The following is a 19,983-nucleotide window of genomic DNA, read 5'->3' as shown; positions in this document are numbered from 1 at the left end:
CTGTAAAGAAGCTCTTCAATGCTTTCAGCAATTGCAGGGGACTCTGTCCCTCTTCTGCTAAGGCTGACATGCTGAAATTTTAGAAGACAAGGAGTACATTTTAGCTGAAATCAGCTTGGACAGCTGCAGGGTGAACACAGTCCATGCGCCCAAAGTGCACGTGGAGGGAGCCCCCTCCACTGTCAATCTCAGACAATGAAATCTGTGTGTAGAAAATACGGTTTGTTCTTGCCAGTTAGTTGTCTCTGTCAGCTGGAGGAGATGCCTGCTGATCTGCCTGGCAATAACTATCACTCATCAGTGCACAGGGTGTGCCTGGCCCTGGGAGGAGGTGTGGGAAATGGCAGGAGAAATCATTTGTGCTGACAGCTCTGATGGAAGTCGCTTCTAAACTAATCTGATATTTGTAGTTCAGCACCCTGCCATACAAGCCTTTTGTATCATAAAAAAAAAAAAAAAAGCCCCCAGGAAATACCACTATTTTGGTGCATAAGTATTCAGGTAATTGAAGGGCAACAGCACAGGGCAGGAACTTCTGTCCTGCAAAGGTGATGTACTCTCTAGGGCAGAAGCTAGGGAAAGCCACTGAGGTTCAAGGCTGGTGTGGAGGTGAGGATGGGAGATGCTGGAGGTGTAGACATGCTGAGCTCTTTAACTGCCCATCTCCACCTATCCCAGCAGGCTGGTTATAGAGGTACAAGTATGAGAATTATGGTGCCATTTGTTCTGATAAATTCTTAGATGTGTTTGGGTTTGTACAGACATCTGATGTCTAAAAAGCAAACACCCTCTCAGTCTGACTTTAACAGACTATTTACAAGCCCTTGTGTCCTAGAAGGCTATTTTCACTTGACCAAATCTTTATCTTTTGGTTAGTTGTTGTCTTACCAATGGTACCTAACTACTCCTCTTTTGCTTTAATGTTTCTGAGCTACTGTGTTACCAAACACCACCAATAAAATGCAACCATAATAATCATTTTGATTCAGTTGTGTGTGAAAGAGAAAACTTAGCGATGGAATACTAGGTCTAGCATACTTGAAGTTACTGTCCAGAAGGAAGAAACTGTGTCATTAGAGATTATCAAAATGAATCATATAAACGGATGAAATTTTACATTTCCTATTGTTTCTGTGTAGTTATCTCCCCAAAAAGGTTTTTCTATGATTCTATGAAGAATGGCTGTACATGTAACACACTTAGCATGCAAACAGCCATACATGGTCATGACTAGCTGCTGACCTAAGATCTACCATCAGTAACTCGACTACCTCCTACTGTCCTATCCAGCACAAAAGAATTCAGACCTCCTGCCTGAAGGCTTTTTTGGTCTTGGAGATCAGCCAGTAGTTGTTGTACAGTTGCTTACAGTTTAGATGCCCTAATTCTAAAATAAATGCTCTTTTTCTGACTTAGCTTCATCTAGTTTGGAAAGTGATTGTTGAGCTAAGCCAACGAAGCGTTTGCACTCCCAAATGTGTGTGTTGAGATGGGAATTTCTCAGAGCACTCACAGTATCACAGAATGTCAGGGGTCGGAAGGGACCTCCAGAGATCATCGAGTCCACCCCCCCTGCCAGAGCAGGACCATCTAGTCTAGGGCAGGTCACACAGGACCCCATCCAGACGGGTCTCAAAAGTCTCCAAGGGAGGAGACTCCACAACCTCCCTGGGGAGCCTGTTCAGTGCTCTGGAACCCTGACAGTAAAGAAGTTCTTCCTCTTGTTGAGGTGGAACTTCCTGTGCTCCAGGAAGTTACCACTATGCTATGGTAGACATTCCCATTCTGCCTTAGTTCAGCTGTACTTCCCATAAGCCCCTGATTATCATTTGCTTCCTAAACCAGCTTGTATTTGCATTTGCCCAGCTCCTTTCTGTCAGTGCTGGTACTGTTTCCCTGAGGGAACTAACCTCATACGTCAGTTACAAATGTTTGTTTGCGAATACCAGAGAAGACATTTTTCCCTCCTATGTACTGTGCTGTATTTTCTGCTCTAATGCGTTATCTAAATCATCATATGCATTGCAATAAGTTGTTTAGGAACTGTCCTCCAGGGAACCTTCTATAGCTTTAAATTAAACAATCCCCACAGAAAGTCAATGTAGCTGGTTTCCCTGGCTGGTGGTCATTTCTTTCTAAAGACACCATCGGGTTGCAGACTGACCATTGTAGCATGGCTATCTCTGTGTTTTCATAGAGAATCCTGCAGAATAAACTGGCCTTCGGGGATCTACTTCTGGTCCTGTGAACTTCTCCTACAATGGTTTTAATCCTATGTCAAATAATTTTCCATAAAGCTGTGTTTAATCAGATTCCACAAGCTTCTATAGAAGTGCAGTGATGCCATGGTCTCCTGTTTAAAAAGCATCCCAATAAGGGTACATCTTTTCCTTTTTCCTTGTCCCTGCAACATATGTACAGGTTTTTTTGTTGTGTGTGCTCAGTGGGTAGAGTTTGCCTTCTTGGTGGGAGGATTGCTGCAGTCTCGTCTCTGCAAATGTATGTTGGTAATGATAAAGGCGCAGAGAAACCCGGCACTGCTGCTGCAGGAAGAGGGGAGAGGAAAGCTTCCTCGTCCTGCTGGATTGGGTGTGCTGCTTCAAACAGCCAGTTTTGCTGGGGAAACGTTCCCCCCACCCTCAACCAGCTTCCCCTTGCTCGTACAGCGGCAGCAGCTGGTGACTCACACACGTATGAGCAAGCCAGCTTTGTGTAGTAACAGCTCAGCAGTTCATGGCTGTGTGGTGAGGAGTGGCTTTTTTTGGCTGCTCATTAAATTGTGGAAGGTGCCAGCAAGGCATGTGGTCTTTAACAGCCTTGTCGTGCCTGCCGAAGAGGGACTTGAGCAGGTGGAGCAGTGGGAATTAAGAGAACGTTGAGAAAGCAATTAACCAAGTAAATCTGTGGCAACGGCATATACAAGTGAAGTTTTCATAAAGCACTTGGTCCTCTCCCTTCCAGAAACCCCCATTTTGGGTACTCCCTGGGCACTGCTAGGGGAAGAACGTAGGAGGTATCTTCGGTGGTGATCCAAGCAAAAGGAATTGAGTAGAGTTTAAAAGTCCAAGACTGACATGATACAGGGAAGACAACTGAGAGTAAACCAAGCCTGAGCCCTAGCCCTACCCTTGATGGGCCAAAGTAAATGACCTGTAAGGTGTGTATTGTTGGGATCACAGAGGAGAATCGCTGTGGCTAGTGAGACTGCCTCACTGCTGTGCAGAGAACTGCTCTTTCTCTCCCCTTAAAGGGGCATCACAGACAACCTGCCCTCTCTACAAGGAGATGCCAGCTTAAGTAGTGAAAGCCCCCGATGACTTTTTCCCAGTACTTAAACTTTGTTAACATAAAACTTAGTCCATATCGTCAGATTCCCACTCTTGGCAGGCAGTTTAACATTTCTAGCTGAATTCCTCCAGCCTCCCAGTGTTGTAATCAATGATTCTGATGTGTTTTTCTGCAGCGCTTGCATCTCAGCGAAGACGTGGCTGGGGCAACTTTCATGGCCGCGGGAAGCTCTGCTCCTGAGTTGTTTACATCTGTCATAGGTAACTAACCTGCTGCTGCTTCCTGAAACCTCTGTGTGTCCCTGGCTGTTTTTCAGAGTTGAAATGGGATTGCTGAGTGCCTGTGACTTTCCTTATAATGCCTGGGCCTTCCCTCCTGGGCACACATAGGACTAATTGCAGGGAACCCTCACTAGCTGAAGCAGCTTTGGAGAAGTGATGTTATCCCATATAGGGCTGACTTGGAAGTAGTTTGATCTGACCTCATCACACCAGGGCCATTAGACAGTTAGCCCTTTAGTCTGCCTTGCTGTAGCCCAGCTGAGCTGCACAGCACTGAGCTCCACACAGGCAGCCTCCTCCCTTCCTCTCCTCTCCTCTCCACCCTCCCATGCCCGTCTTCAGGACATGGCTGGAGAGGATACACCTCCAGCCTCTGGGGATAGTACCCGGGCGAACTCCTCGTGTCCTCAGCTGCAGGTTCTCTTCTCTGGTTAGTCTTCTAACACCACTTCCCTCTGGGAAAGACAGGGTGGGGAGGAGAAAAGGATTTGAAGTGCTTCCTCGGAGACACAGGTTGATGAGAGCATCACAAGGGTGAAGCAAATCTCCACTTAAGGGAAGTGTGATTAAGGGATTCAGCAGTCCTTAAGTGTGTGAAACCCAAGAAAATCTTGTGGTCCTTCAACAGCCTGGTGCTAAAAGGGGACTGCAGTCAGCTCTTCCAAAATGAGTCTGTACGTATGTTACCTGGCACAAGGGGAAAGTGTTCTTCTGGCAGTTTTACTCATCCACACCTCTATTGGTAAATGATCACTAAAGCAGCAGTTGGGAGGTTCAGGTGGGCTCTTCACTGCTGAGAATTATTGTCAGCTTGGATACTTTCTCTACAAGACAACTTCTGTTTGAGTCACAGCTATCAGATGCAGAATTAATTCACTGCATGCTCTGCAGGAAGATCTGATTACACAAACAAAGCCTTAAGATGTAGGAACTTAAATTGGACCAAGTTGGAGTTCTATTCTGGTTAAGGGTAGTGGAGTAGTGGGGAGAAAAAAAAACCCAGGTTCCTTCAGGCAGCTTAGAGAAGCCCTATGGTCAGATCGTTATCTTGTTGTGGTATAGTCCACCAGATACGGAGTGTCGCTTGGTGGGTGACTGGTTCTGTGCAACATATTTCTAACAAAAGGATAAAGTGGAACAGAAAGAGTCTAAACTATGCTAGCTGGATAAATGCGAGTCATGAATTTAAACAGACTGACAGTGAGTGGGAGATGGAGTGTTATTTTTAGGCTGACTTCTTAAGGAACAAATTTTGTGCAGTGCCATGACGCATGTGTCTGTCAGTTTGTCTCCCTCAGCGTTAACCCCACTGGCCAGTTTTAACCAAATTTGACAGAAGAGCTTTGAAAGAAGCATGTAACATAGCCCCATAACTCATCCTAAGAGGCCTCGTTCTGCTGGCAAGTAGCTAGTGGCCAGGCCAGCTCCAGCTTCCACTTGGCTATTGAGGCCGGTAGGGATGGGGATATGGGCAAGAGCAGAGTACAGATGAGGGAATGTCTTGTGGGAAATATTTCCTGCAGATTTGTGTCTGACTAGCTGCCCCCACAGAGCTTACTGACTTTTATGATGTGTATTGCCATGATGTTGGTTTGCAACACCATGAGGCTGGTGACAAATCTGTCTAAGGTATTTGGCTTTCATAAGACAATCTATCCAGGTCCCCTCAGAGAGCAAGTTCTGCCACCTTTGTTCACCTTCATACCTTTTTCTGCAAATTGCCCTGTTAAGTAGGAGGAAAAGTGGCAGAACTGGTCCATGCCTGTAGATTCATTAAAGGGGTGTGAGAGCTGCAATTTTTTTTGTGGAAAAATTCTTCTCTTTCCAATTTACACAGCTTGCCTTGAACTTGTTTTTCAGGTGTTTTTATCACAAAAGGAGACGTAGGCGTTGGAACCATCGTAGGCTCGGCTGTGTTTAACATTCTCTGTATTATTGGCGTGTGTGGGCTTTTTGCTGGACAGGTAAGAGCATTTAATGATTCCTAACAGTTCTTGCTTCATCCTGTGCCTTGGTTGTACTGTGAAATCAGCTGCCGGGTTCACAACCTTGCCGCACATTTCTCTGGCTTTGTTCATTTTAATAGGGCCCTACGCTGCTCCTCTTGCATTTTCAAAATGAAAAGCAGAACAGCAAATGTCAGCTCAGGTGTTTTAAGCTGCCCAAGATATGTGGGTGGTCAAAGGAGTAAAAGTTGGTTATTTAACACCTCCTCTTTGTAGCTATTGAAAAGTGTATCGGGACACTTTTATCTGGTTCTTTTAGACTAAAGAAGCCAGGAAATGTCTGTGCCTCTGGCTAGTAAAAATGTGCTTCAGTGAGCCATGCAGGCTGCCTCTGAAAGAATGATGACACTTCCAGAGCATCAAAAAATGATGCTGCCTTTGTGCAAGATAGTTTCAGATATGTGTGCTGAGCTGGCACAACATTGGTGGTGACTGGTATGACTTATGAAATTGTATGAGAAAGGTACAGGATTGGCTTATGATTTATTTCATTATTTATATCCAGAATCACAGGATGGCTTGTGTCAGAGGGGGGACCTCTGGAGGTCTCTGGTCCAAAGCCCTCACCACCCCTCAAAGTAGGGCAGATTTCAAAGTTGGATCAGGTTGCTCTGGGCCTTGACCAGTCAGCTTTTGAATACTTTAAAGGATGCCTCAGTGTTTTTTTTTTTTTTTTTCAGTATCAGTAAAGGCTTTTAATTTCTAGCATAAACTCTGACTGTTTTCCAGCATGTCAAACTGCTTATGATAACACAAGCTATTCATCTGAAATTAAAGTAATTAAGTTGTGAGATTTGAGCTGCTGTCTGAATTGCAGACGTGATTGACTGCATAATTAAATATCTGAATCTGCATTCACCTTAACACTTGCCAACATGCCCCATGTTTTTACAGTCTCATAAAATGTTTTTTGGATGTTACTGTGCAAACTTATTTGTAAAGAGGAGAAGTAGGGTAACGTTATCAATAACTAGCTCCAGAAGAACTACTTAAGAGAAGGGGCTTGTATAGCTTGGTCTGCATGAGGAAGCATGCAGAGAGGTTGGACTTTCCTGGGAAAGTTTGCAATCAAATATTGTTTGCATTAGCAATGAACTTTTTCAGGATGAAGGTGAATATTTTCACTATGGGGAGGCTTCAGGAGGAGCCCTCAGTGCTACTTTTTAGGTACCCAAGCTCCCATGTTTGCATGGGAACGCGCAGCTGGCAGCTACACACACTCAGTACGTTAGTGGTTCTGCTGTAACTCTTACTAGGAAAACCTGGTTGATCTAGGCCAATTTTTAACAGCCAAAGCTTTCCCAGGGCACGAAGCTGTGTTCCCCAGAGGTGTTCTCTTGTAATCAGTGGGACTTCTTGCTCAGGTTGCTTTTTTCAAGCAAATGAAAATGATTAACTGTTTAGCACGATCACAGAGGAGCTAACTCCTGTTTTTTATTCTCCATGGTATTGATTGCATGCCTCAAAGCTGCTAAAAAAACTAGTTACAGATCACAGCTTTCAGAGGAAAAGGCTTAATAGAGTTTGGGGGCTGATGGCAAATATCAGTCTTTTTGAGAGACCATGTACAGGTGGGAGGGGTTTGTTTCTGAAGGATTATAACACAGCCAAAATGCTCAAATAAATGCCTGCAGCCTTCTAGGCATGGTACCCTTCCAAAGTTCAGTGGAGGGATTGGCTGCTCTAAGTCATCCTAAGTGTGGTCTGCAAGACCTCTTCAAGCCAAAAATTGAGATTTCAGCTGATTTGTCCAAACTTTGGCTTCCATGACTTTGCTACTGCTTTGAGTACAGTTTCATGAAGTCACTTAATCTATATTTACTGCAGTTTAACCCACAGAGCGTGGGTGAGACCTGGAGTGATTGATGTCACTACGTGGAATCATAAACGAGGAAATAAGAAACCTCAGTTTAAATGATTCCAATATTGTAGATAAAACCTCTGTGTTGGTTTGTGCTTGTGTTTGATTTTTTCCTACTCAAAAGCCTTCACCAAAAAGTCGTTCACTTCTACTGGTGTGATTCATCTCTTTGTTTTGCATTAGTCTTAATAGGAATTCGATTTTATTTTCAGTACTGTCTCTATAGATGCACTAACATAGATGCTAAATTTGGTTGGCAGCTGGGTTTCTGTTCTGCTGGGTCCTGGATCTCAAGTGTTGAGTTGCCATGTGGTGGGCCAGGTGAGCCTGGAAGCAGGCTGTCGGTCTGCGCTGCCTGCAGAGCTCCGGCCTGGTTAGAGCAGGGTTTTCTCTTTGACATCAGACCTGTGGAGTCAGCAGCTGGAGTCCTCTGGCTTTCAGATGAGACCAGCGAGTTGGTGGGCAGGAATTTACCAGCCAAACTTCGCAGCTGCTCAGGACACAGATGTATTTTCTAGGACTTCTGCCCTGGAAAGCGATATTCTGGCATCTTGGTTCAAGTCTGAAAGGCCTTTGGGTTTGTCAGTTTACCTGTTAATGAGGGCACTTTTCAGCTGCAGATGTGGTATAGAATCATAGACTGTTCTGGGTTGGAAAGGACCTTTCAAGGTCATCCAGTCCAGCCCCCCTGCAGGGAGCAGGGACATCTGCAACTGGAGCAGGTTGCAGACGCAACTGCAGAGCCCCAGCCAACCTAACCTGGGATGGTTCCAGGGATGGGGCAGTGACCACCTCTCTGGGCAGCCTGGGCCTGAGTCTCACTATCCTCAGTGTAAAAAAATGTCTTCCCTATATCTAGTCTAAATCTTCCTTCTTTTAGTTTAAGACCATCACCCCTTGTCCTGTGGCAACAGGCCCTGCTAAAAAGCCTGTCCCCATCTTTCTGATAGACCACTTTAAGCACTGAAAGGCTGCAGTGAGGTCTCCCTGGACCCTTCTCTTCTCCAGGCTGAACAACCCCAATTCTTTCAGCCTGTCCTCTCAGCAGAGGGGTTCCAACCCTCGGATCATTTTTGTGGCACCCTCTGGACCCATTCCATGTCCTTGTACCGAGAACCCCAGAGCTGGACATGGAACTGCAGATGAGGTCTCACCATTGCAGAGTAGAGTGGCAGAATTGGTGGTGGCATGTTTGGATCCCACCAGCTGGTCTCTGCCCATCTGCTATGTGGATCGTGGGTTCCTTGAAGATACCAGCAGTCCAGGAGGTGGATGGAGAGTGGCACAAGCAGTAGTGTTAGGTAAGCAATAGCTCTGTGGCAGGGCTGCTTTGTCTTCTCCCAGGGTGCTCAGCTTGGAGTTGGGTGAGAAAAAGTCTCTGTGCTGGAGATGGTGAGGCAGCTGCCTGGTGGCAGAGGACTTGGGAGCAATGCATTGCCCACAGACTGGGAAACCCAAAAGTAGAACCTGCAGGGGACTGCTGCAGCACTTCCATAAACACTTCATTATTGCAGAACTGGGCGGTATCAAGTGAAAAGCTTTTTTTCCTTTTTTTTTTTTTTTTTTTTTTTTTTTTTTTTTTTTTTTTTTTTTTTTTTTGTTGGTTTTGTTTGTTTGGTTTGAGTTTTTTTGACTGGTAAAGGTTGAACTAAAAAATACTGATCGTTTCTCTCTCCTGGATATATTTTATTTTTAAATTAGATTCTAGTATATATGTGCTGTATTGGATGTATTATTCTTTGGCTTAAAAAAATAATGAGTTTGGCCACGTGCAGCATCTATAAAAAAAAGAAACAAACACACAACCCCAAAAAGCCAGTATGCATTTACTTGAAGACCAACTCTAATTGGATATTTTTCTAAGCCTTTAACGGCTGTAAGTGCACACTTCTCAGAATAAATTAGAATAGACATCCCACTGCTGGAACTGGAGAAGGAAAGTATGATGCCCACACCTCTATCTGACACTGCACACCGAAAAACTATATTACAAGAGCTTTGTTAAGGTTGAAAGTCAAACACTGAAAAGTTAGGAAATGGCAGTGTTAAGGTTCCTTGTGCAACCTTAATTTGCCCCCCTGGTGGGCATGCATTATTATACAGTCTTTAATTACAGGGTCCCATGCTGGTTTCTCCACGGGGTCCCTGCCTCCCTCAGTGCACAGAATGGACTTTGCTCACTTAATGAGCAGCTATTCATTGTTTTGTTTTCTCTTCATTGTTCAGTGTGTGCCCTTCTGCCTTATTTACCAGACTCTATTCAAGCCCTGTTCCAGAGGCAGAATTATTAATTTCCTCTTGAACTTCTACCGATCTCATCACTATTTTATCTGAGCAGTTGATGAACGATTAATTAATATTCCCCAAACCTCTGTGAAATGAAGGGATGTTTTAAAGATGGGGAAACAAAGCATAGAGAGATAAAATTCAAAAGAATAACTTGTCATTTTAGGGGCCAATTAGAGCTGGCACGGGCCCATTTTTTCCCCTTGAATGCATAGCATCCTGTGCCATGTTCTTTTTTGGGAAGGAGCTGCTCTCCGGTTCCAGATGCTGCTCCCATTGCTTCTGCTGCTCCCTCCGTGCTGCACAAGGGCTTCCTTGCTGGGCTGACCCTGGTTTAAGTGGCCATCTCAGTGTCCATACAGCCCAGCTCTCCTTGGGAGCATTCAGCTGCTTTAGCCATCTGAGCCCCTTTTTCTTCTCCTAGCTCCCAGCTCCTGTTCCACCTTCTGCAGGCACACACACAAAACATCTCTCGTCATGAACCCTGGCTTCATCCCTAGGATCATTCTTGACCTGAATTGAGCAAGTGGTGCAACTACTTCATCTCCTACCATTTACTTCTTGCTTTTGCTAACATGGTAATGTTCCTTCTAAGCAACCAGATGCTTCAGGTTTCTTTCCATTACTTCTGATTCCCAACCCCTCCCCATTTCTTGAGGCCTAAAAGAAAAACTTTCTTCAGGCGAATTTTGCCCCTGGATCATGGATCCAGCCCATAGCTGTCTTTCAGGTGTCAAAAGCACAGCAGGTCTCAGGCTACACTGCATCTACAGTGAGCCACTCACTCCAAGAAGGACCTTGAGCTGCTGGAGTGTGTTCAGAACTGGGGAAGGGTCTAGAGCCCAGGTGTGGTGAGGAGCAGCTGAGAGAGCTGGGGGTGCTGAGCCTGGAGCAAAGGAGGCTCAGGGGAGACCTTCTGGCTCTGCACAGCTCCTGACAGGAGGCTGGAGCCAGGTGGGGGTCAGGCTCTGCTCCCAAGGAGCAAGCAATAGGACAAGAGGAAACAACCTCAGTTTTTGAAAGGGAATGTTTAGGTTGGACGTGAGGGACAATTTCTTCCGCAAAAGGGTTAAAAAGCCCTGGCATAGGCTTCCCAGGGCAGTGGTGGAGTCCACATCCCTTGGAGGGGTTTCCATGCCATGGAGATCTGGTACTGAGGGATGTGGGATAGTGGTGACCTGGCAGTCCTAGGTTAATGGTTGAAATAGATTATTTTAAAGGTCTCTTCGAACCACAACGATTCTATGATTCAGTGATCTCTATTTGACACATTTCTGTGGTGCTTATCACCTTTAGTTTATCCGCTTTTGGAGTAGGAGGCTTCCCCATCCCTGCTCGCAGCTTGCTGGAAATGGGTGGTAAGAGCTGTGGAGACCTCAGCTACCCTGCCTGCAGGCACCCCCTCAGGTTTCCCTGTTTCACAACTGATCCTTGCCTGCCTCTTCCCCAGCTCCTGTGGGAAGCTGGTGCTGTGTGAGGGGGAACAGTGCTGAGTGCTCAGTAGTTAGCCGGAAGCAGCTTGGACCAGATTGCCGGAATCGTAGAATCACAAAATTGTCAGGGTTGGAAGGGACCTGAAAGATCATCTAGTTCCAACCTCCTTGCCATAGGCAGGGACATCTCCCACTACATCAGGTTGCTCAGAGCTCCATCGAGCCTGGCCTTAAAAATTTCCAGGGATGGGGCTTCCACCACCTCCCTGGGTGACCTGTTCCAGTGTCTCACCACCCTCATGGTGAAGAACTTCTTCCTAACGTCTAATCTGTACCTACCTACTTCTAGTTTGGCTCCATTCCCCCTAGTCCTATCACTACCGACATCCTAAAAACTCCCTCCCCAGCTTTCCTGTAGGCCCCCTTACGGTACTGGAAGGCCACAATAAAGTCCCCTCGGAGCCTTCTCCAGACTGAACAGCCCCAACTCTCTGAGTCTGTCCTCATAAGGGAGCTGCTCCAGGCCTTGGATCATCCTTGTGGTCCTTCTCTGGACCCACTCCAGCACTTCCATATCTTTCTTGTAATGGGGGCTCCAGAACTGGACGCAGTACTCCAGGTGGGGCCTCACGAGAGTGGAGTAATTAGAAAAGCTTCCACTTCATTTTTTTATTTACACACTTAATTGTGGAATTTATTGAATTTATCATTTTGGTAGCTGGAGCCCTAGTCCTCCTGCAAGTGACGGCAGCCAAACTCATTTTTGCTGGCTGAGCTGCGTGCAGGATGGGTGTCTAAAAGCCACAGAACTTGTTTGTACCATCTGCTGTTGTGCCTCACTTTAGAGTTTCCAGATAACTGGTAGTGTTGTAATACTCCTGAAGAGCTGCTCTCATGCTAGAAACCAATTGATGTAGATGAAACTCAGCTTTATGTATTGCTTTTTTCTGGCTGGTGACTCAAAGGTGACAAAGGTGGGCTGGGAAATTAATTGGTTTGCGTAACACCAGCAGACTGGGGAGATTAACCGTGTGGCTGTCATGTGCCAGCCCAGAGCTTATGTTGTGTGTGTTACAAACTCCAGAGAATGACTGACAAATGCAAAATTGTTTTGAATAACCATAAACATGTTTCTGTTAGTGTTAAGTATTATCAACCCCTTGTCTCTCTTGTTTGTTTTTAAACAGTGCTGAAAATTTGAGTCATTTTCAAATCTGGCGTTAAGTCAGATGCCTGTACCCATCAGACCCTGAAGAGCTGGTGGCCTTCTTGGTGTTCTAAACCAAGGTGGTTCTAGATTATATAAAAAAATATTTGTGTCATGGTTTGTTACTGAACAGTAAAAATGTGTGTTTCAGTAGCCTGGAAGTGCCTTGATTTTCTCTTCCAATTAGTGTTGATGACGCTTTGCAGATCACCAATGAGGATCCTGGACTGGAGGGATTTTATTTTTTTTATTTTTTTTTTTAATAAATTTGTCTCTTCTTGCTGACATAAGCAATGAAATCTCTTGAGGTCAGTTTCCTTGGCACGAGAGGACCAGTTTTCACAAAGTGACAAGCAGTGCAAGCTGCCTGCGTTTTTGATGGCCAGAACAAATGAGCATCCTAAATCCTAAATGAGCATCCACACTCTGAAAATCAGATGTATTTTTAAAATAGCTTAAACTGGGCCTCTGGAAGCTGGAGAGCTCAATTTCTGGTGCATTTTGAAATCTCTGATCAAGGCATAGATGAAGTTCACCCTTGTGAGTGGCCAGGTGCAGCCCACTTGATTTTTTTAGTATATGGAACTATATTAAGAACTGTCCTCATTCCCCAAATGCCGGTGCAGTGCAGGTTGGATGTGTCTGTAGCTGTTTCCTCAGTTGTCTGTGTGCCTTTGACACAAATGCATGTTCTTTCCATTGTACAGCTAAGTCACCTCACCCAAACACTGTTCCTTTAGCTGCTGTTTCTGCTTTGCTTTCTGCTGGCAAAGAGAGGGCATGAGGAAGCAAGAGAATGCTGCAGGAGATGAAGTGGTAGCAGATGCAGCCCTTCAAATGGAAGTTCAGCAGCTTCTCATGGGGATGCATGCTAGACAGCCAGGAAGAGACAGAGGCATGGAGCCTGCCGACCGCCTTGTGATTGACTGTATTAGGCTTTTTCCATGACTGCAAAGCCACTGTCTGTGGGGAGATTGACCTTGGCCCAGGGCCCCCTCCAAGCCTCAGTCGCTCTGTCCTGTCTTCTCTCACTCTCGCATTTGTGCTTCACAAGTTCTCCCCTCCTCCTGCTGCCCTCTCATCATCCTTGGAGACAAGGACACAGGATTCTCGGGAGCAGCCAGTGCTTGGTTCAGCTCCCATTCAAGCCAGCACAGGCAGGGTCTGTTCACTTTTGAAAGTTCCCCTGCCCAGATTCTTCGCTTTTGTGCAGCTCTGCTGCTCTCTCCTGCGTGCCATGCAGTCTTCCTCTGTCCTCACCCAGCACTAAACCCCAGCCTTTTGCCCTGTGAGATGAGAAGAAGTTAGTGAAAAGTGCTGAAGTGAAAGCCATATAACCATGAGTTGAGAGTCACACCAGCACTAAACACTAATTTTTTGTCTGCATAGCTTGATTTGTCAATTGCCATGTAACTGCTGTTTTTCAATTGAGTTTTAATTTCTGTATTTCACTTTTCCCCAGAACAAGACAGGCTGCTCTATATGGAGCAGGGGACCGTGAATGCGGGGTTGTCCCAGAGACGTTGTTGGTTTATTAGAGCCTTTCCAGTTATTTCTTTTGTCAAGGTGTCTGATTGGTGGCCCAATGTCCTTCCTCAGTATACTGGAGTAAAGGAAGTACCTTGTCTGACCTGTCTCTCTTCTGCTCCAGTGGCATTCTTTTACCTGCAGAAATAAACTAAAGTCAGAAGGCTGTCCTCTGTCCAGGTCACGGGAAACCCTTGTGTAAGCTGGGGATGCCTCTCAGCATCATCAGTGGATGTGTGCTCTGTTTCACCTCACTGTGAAAATATACCTAAGAAATAGCTGCTACAAAGAGTGAAGAGCTGAGATGAGGAAACTGAACAGAGATTTAATAAACAGGTAGAACATTGTTTATTGAAGAGACTGGACTTTTGTAATCTTTTTTTTTAACCTAGTTCTGTCATAGTTAGCTTGCACATGTCTTAATCTTTTAAGCTTTAATTTCGCTGACAAGTAATTCAGACTGGAGTCATTACTGACCTTTGGCTTTATGGTTGCATTCATGAGTTGTTTGGTTGTGTTTTTTTTTCCTGAATTGTTGAAGAGGAGTTTTGGGAGAGGAGAGTTGGAATGATGGGGTTTTCTTCCTTGTTGATGTCTGTGACCATTGGTGGAAAACATGTAAAGCTGTGAAGAAGCAGTTCAAGGAGTGATCCAGGGTTGCTCTGGCCAGCTCAGAAGTTGCTGTGATTTTTTTTATATTAGCATTTTAAACCTTCTTCACAGAGTTACGTTCAAGAGCAGGATGTAAACAGGGGAGGAAATCAGAGGAGTTAAAAATGGAATTCTATCATCATCAAAGTAACTCTGGTTCCTAATCATCACTAAACACTGTCACCCAAACACTAACAGATCAATATTGTGGGCTTACCATCGATAGGAATTTTCCTTAAATCACTTCTAATGTAAAACCAAGGGAAATCACAAAAGCTGGTATTATGTCTGACGAGGACTGGCCAGTCTGCAGAGGCTGGGAAATGTTTACCCTGTGCATGCCTTCCTGTACCATGTCTACAGCTGTCCTTGAATTCTGCTGTGAATCCTGCACAGAATTGCCAGTGATCCAGGAGTCATCTGCAAATGTAGGTCTTCAGGGTCCCTCTGCCTTGGCTCTGTGGGAATCTGAGCTAGAAAGACAACGCTGGTCTGAATAACTTGGGGACAATTATGAGTACCAATTGAGCAGGGAAATATTTTTGGCTTTGTCCTGTGGTTTGGAGAGTGTCCACTGTTTCCATTCTGAGAATGTCACAGAGATGGATGGCTGCCGCAGTAATGAAAATATCAAGAGCTGCTTAAAAAAGCAAATATTCTCAGGGAAATAATGAGAATAAATTGAGTTGGTCTGCACTGTACAATCCGGGAGCTGGAGTGACGGCTGAATGCTGCAGAGAACAGCTAACTGGTGGAAAAATTAGGGGGCTGGTAATTGGAAGGAAGCTTTCCTCCCAGTGAGTCCATTAGATCAGAGATGCTCGGCAATTACTGGCTTAGAGAGATGCATGTATTTTAAGACCTGGATGATTTTTTTTTGTCCTGACCTGTGCTCATATTTTATGCTTCAGTTCAGTTGGGAGGGAATTTTAGTATTGGTCAAAGCCCTGAGCAAGCCTGAATGCTACATTGTGGGGCTCTGGTGTCTGTGCCAGGAGGCGCTCAGTAAAGGTCATAGTCAGGGGACTGAACTGGGTGTTCGTACTGTCCTGGGATGTTGGGACAGCTGTGACCCAAGCACGTCAACAACAGGGAGACGCCACCATGGGGTACAGAAGGGAGCGTCTCCATCTGCTTCCTGCAGCTCCCTGCTGCGGTTTCTCGTGCCCCTGCAGCTCTCTGACCCCAGCTCCTTGCAAAACATCCAAGGGTGTTTGGACCTTGCTCTCGCCAGTGTGGGACTGTAAAGTTGGGAGTAAGCCTGAGTGACTCAGGGGTTCATGGCTAAGTCCGGCAGATGATCCCTGGGGGAGCAGCAAGGGTGACAAGTATACCCTGCGATCTCTGCTGTGTTAGATTTGCAGCTAATGATTGTTGGCTTCTGACTGGCTGATTTGCTCATTGCAGGTAGGATATAATAATGCCTAGAACAACAGAAGTTTTGTGAAAATTAACTTGCAAGTCCTGGTGGCCAGGCAGTTCCTCTCTTTGCAAACAGTGCTAGAAGATCTCAGTAATTATCTTAAGAAATTTATTCCTGCCTTGTGTCTTCGTTATACAGTTGCTGTAGGACTGATACACTTAGCAAGAGTGAGAGAGCAAGTGTGTGCAGAATATTAAGTATGCAGTTGCCATTTCCCAGTTTCTGTTTGGTCACAACCTTTTAAAGAGCACAAATCCTGCAGCCTGCGCATCACGGACATCACCCTTAGCCCTCGCCGGGTTGTTTGCCCTGGGGAACACATGCTGGCGTGGGCTGGGGGCACCGGCCTGCCCCCTGCCTGCTGCGCCCTCGAGGGCTTGCTGGGGCCTGCCCTTCTGGCAGCATTCATCTCCTTCACTCACAGCAGGGGTTGTGACCCCACTTCATGGAACATTTTACTAAGTACATGAGGAAGTTTTGGTTGAGATGAAATGGTCTCAGAGAAGGTGTGAAGTGCATTGGAAGAGTGTCCCCAAAGGGCCTGTAGTGTGGAAGGATGTGGTCAGAGGGCACGTGGTGACTTCAGACATAGATGAAGGCTCAAGTCAGGAAGGTGCGATTGAAAAGCTGGGAAAAACATCTGGCTGGAGAGTGTTTGGATCCTCCAGTATTTGAGGATTGGGAGCCTCTGTTGTCTGAGGGCTGATGGGCAGCCTCTGAATTTCTGCTGGACCTGCTTGGCTGATTCTGAGTCTGAACTACAGAGCGGGTCAGAGTGCTGCCAGGAACTCGCCACCCTCTACACTGTGCCGGGTCCCAGATATGGGATTTCTAACCCATGCCTCTTAGCTCGGGCACAACCCTGTGTTTTGCTGTGGGGATGACACTGGTGAAAATGAGGTACTCCAGGTACTGCTGGGCAGGCTAAGGAATGGTTTTCAGCAGCAAACAAAACACGTGGATGCTGGTGAGCTGATCAACACTAGGGCAAAAAAGAGATAATCGTGGAGAAAGAAAAATCAAACCAGAGTTGCATGTGAACAAGGAAGGTATGAGTGAGAAATGAATGTGTTGCAACAGCTCAGCAGGTGTGCATGTTGTGGGTCTCACATTTCTGAAGATTTCAGCCCCGTGCAGTCCCACATGCATTTATTCTCCACTGCTGCTGCTGCGAAAAAAAAATGCATTGATGTCCTGTACAAGGAAGGGCAAGTGCTTAATGAACTCACCCGAGCTTAGGCCATAGGGCTGGGGACAGAACAAGATAAGCACCTCACCCTCCCAGGAGACAGGCAGAGGCTCTGCACCGGCTTCTTACTGAAAGTCATAGGGGCTTCTATAGCCTAATTTAATATAGAGATGAATACAGATGAGACAATGTGACACTCACACTAATATATGATGCTTCATTGATACCACGACCAGCGAGGGTGAACAGGCAGGTGGCAGGATCCGTGTAATTACCTGAGCTGAGCAAGGAGTTCTTAAAATAATAAATGACAAAGTTAAAAGGCAGTGTCTGTGCCTTGTCAAAGGAAATTGAGAAACCCTGAGAGATGAGTCCCTGTCAGGGCTGTCCCAGAAAGTGAGGCCCTTGACAGATTCACCAAAGGCAGGCAGGGATATTCTGCTTCTCAGAAGTCAGGATTTCCCAGGCTGCTGTCAAGAGAGGCAGAAACAATTTGCCTTTTCTGGCTTTTCTGCACAGACTGACAGATGCTAGAGCAGCACAAAATCTGAGGGGTCTTTTTAACTTCTTTAGTTTGAGTTGCTGTCTTAGGAGAGGTGTTTCAGCTCGATGCATTGGTCATGGAATAGGAGGGGGTCCCTCAAGGTGTGGACTGTACAGAACAGGCCACCAGCTCTGATTCATCTGGTTCACATCCCACTCACAAGCTGTCCCTGGAAGCTTGAGCTTACCCTGAGCTCAGCCACTGACTCCAGACCTGGATCAGTTTCCAAAGGCTCAAAGTCTTGCCTGCCATTTCCTGACATGTGGGAGCAGCTCATCAGCTGCACATGTATCAACACAGAGATGCATGCAGGGCCTGAGTAGAAGGGACCAGGAGTGTGAGCCATGGTGTATCACGGTCCTCTGCTTGCATTGGAGGAAGCTGGGTGGCTTCTCTGGTGAGGGAGGTTGAGCACTTTTGGTGTTCACCTGCTGTGAGATGTACATGCCTATGGAGGTGCCAAAACTCTGTTGCAAGAAAACTCTGTGTGAGAGACACCACCTCTGTGGTGGACAGCAGCCCTGGCTGGTTGGTGATGGTCTTTGGAACAATGGAAGGGCTTCAAGGAACTGCCCAGAGGTTTGTTCATTTTAAGTGCCACCATTTGTAGGAATTATAAGAATCCCTTTATTTCTATGTCATTAACGTACATATCTCCTTTATGGTATGGCTTTTCAGATTTGAATGAACCTCAGACTGTATTTAACCAGAAAAAAAAAGGCAGTGAGACCTACTAAATTTTACTTGGGCATAGTGAAGTGGATTTTCTTCTTATTTCTTCCCAGCACTGACAGAGATGACAAATTGCTCATAACTTTAATTTTGCAAGTGAAGCACAGTTCTGTCTTTAATATATACGTCTGGCATACAAGGATCCATCTTTGTAGGCAGGTTTTGCTGTGGCAAATCAAGTCATTTTCCTCTCTTCCAAGTACCTGGTGGAGAAAGTGTTTTGGTTGTTTATGGAAGCTATTTTAATTTTCTGCTTGGCTTGGCTGAGCAGCTGTGACTTCAGGATGATTGGTTGGATTTGCATAAGGTCATTAAGATCCAATAATGGTGTTTATTGCTAAGACATCTGCCATTTATATTCAAGCAGAGCAAGTAAAATTAAACCTCAACTAATACTACTGCTATTACCAGTGCAATTAGTGTCAGGTAAACCACACCTTCTGGAGTAGACCCGACCAGGCTTTCAGAGCCAGCCCTTGGCTCTGAAGGTAGCTCCTGCAAGCCAGGAGTAGTGTGCAAGGAGGCTGCCCTGGTGTGTCTTGCTGCTGCTGATTGAAGAGGCTGACACAGCATGCTGGTGGTGAGGTTTCAGGGTGCCTGCAGGGTATCACAGTGAGCAAGAGTTTTGTCAGTCGGCACAAAGGAGCATTCAGAAAACGGATCCCAGCTCTGTTAGGGTGGTGTAAGAGCTTTCCTAATTGCTTCTGTGCAGTCCACATCAAAGAGGGGCAGCATGAAGACTGACCCAGATTCTCTGCTTCTTGATGCCTTTTGATAAGCCCTTGACGAGAATTTAAATGTAATGAAAGAAAACTTGAGGGAGCAGCATCTGCTATGAAAACCCCAGTGGCCTGCCTGCTCCTCTTGTCCCCAGCCTAGCAGAGCCAGGCAGCAGTACGAATTCCCTTGGCTTCCCATCTCGGAGGAGGAGGAAAGACAGCAGCAAGGAAAAGGTGTCTGTGTTTGCTGCCTGTTTTCTTAACCTGTCTTGCAGCAGTGCTAGGTTGTCTCAGTTTACAGTCACCTTTCAGGCTGTAGCTGACCATTAAAAGAAAAAGCTGCTTCTCCAGAAAAGGGCTTTGTGGCTCCAAGTGCAGCCTCGTTTAAACTTTGTGGAGTAAAATTATAGACTAGTGATTTATTTGGAAGCATCCTTGGACCCCAGAGCTGCATGGAAAATCTATCAAAAATAGCAACAATGATCAGTCACTAAGGAACTTGTGGTGATGCACTTCAGCTTGTAGTGCTGTGCTGCAGGAGACAGTTTGTATTAAAACTGCCTAATGAATTAAAGACGTTCTACCACTTGCCTTTAAAACTCATGAGAGATTTTTATCTTTGCCTGAAAACGTATTCAGCCGAATGGCAATACGTCTGTCAGGATCTAATGTCGAGGAACCAAACGGCACATGAGGAGCCAACACCACGGTGTGCGTGGCAGCCGGGAAGGAAATGCTCCCTCTGTGAGGCACTGAGCAGTGGGCTCACAGTCAGTGCATCGCTGGTGATCTCCGTGGACTCGTAAGGCTAATCACTGCAGGGATTGTCTTCAGTC

General features: G+C 45.9%; 1 protein-coding gene across 1 annotated transcript in view; it reads left to right on the top strand.

Annotated features, from left to right (window-relative positions):
* Positions 1-19,983, top strand: part of SLC24A3 (solute carrier family 24 (sodium/potassium/calcium exchanger), member 3) — a gene marked incomplete at its 5' end in the record, with an annotated part of 57,939 nt that overhangs the window by 7,293 nt on the left and 30,663 nt on the right. Inside the window, 2 exons of the mRNA XM_008937844.1 lie at positions 3,464-3,548; positions 5,430-5,533. Of these exons, the coding sequence (XP_008936092.1) occupies positions 3,464-3,548; positions 5,430-5,533 (189 nt within the window). The remainder of the gene's footprint in view (positions 1-3,463; positions 3,549-5,429; positions 5,534-19,983) is intronic.

Source organism: Merops nubicus, unplaced genomic scaffold (assembly GCF_000691845.1).
Source record: "Merops nubicus isolate BGI_N331 unplaced genomic scaffold, ASM69184v1 scaffold9513, whole genome shotgun sequence".
Taxonomy (NCBI): Eukaryota; Metazoa; Chordata; class Aves; order Coraciiformes; family Meropidae; genus Merops; species Merops nubicus.
This window is presented reverse-complemented; position numbering and strand designations above follow the sequence as displayed.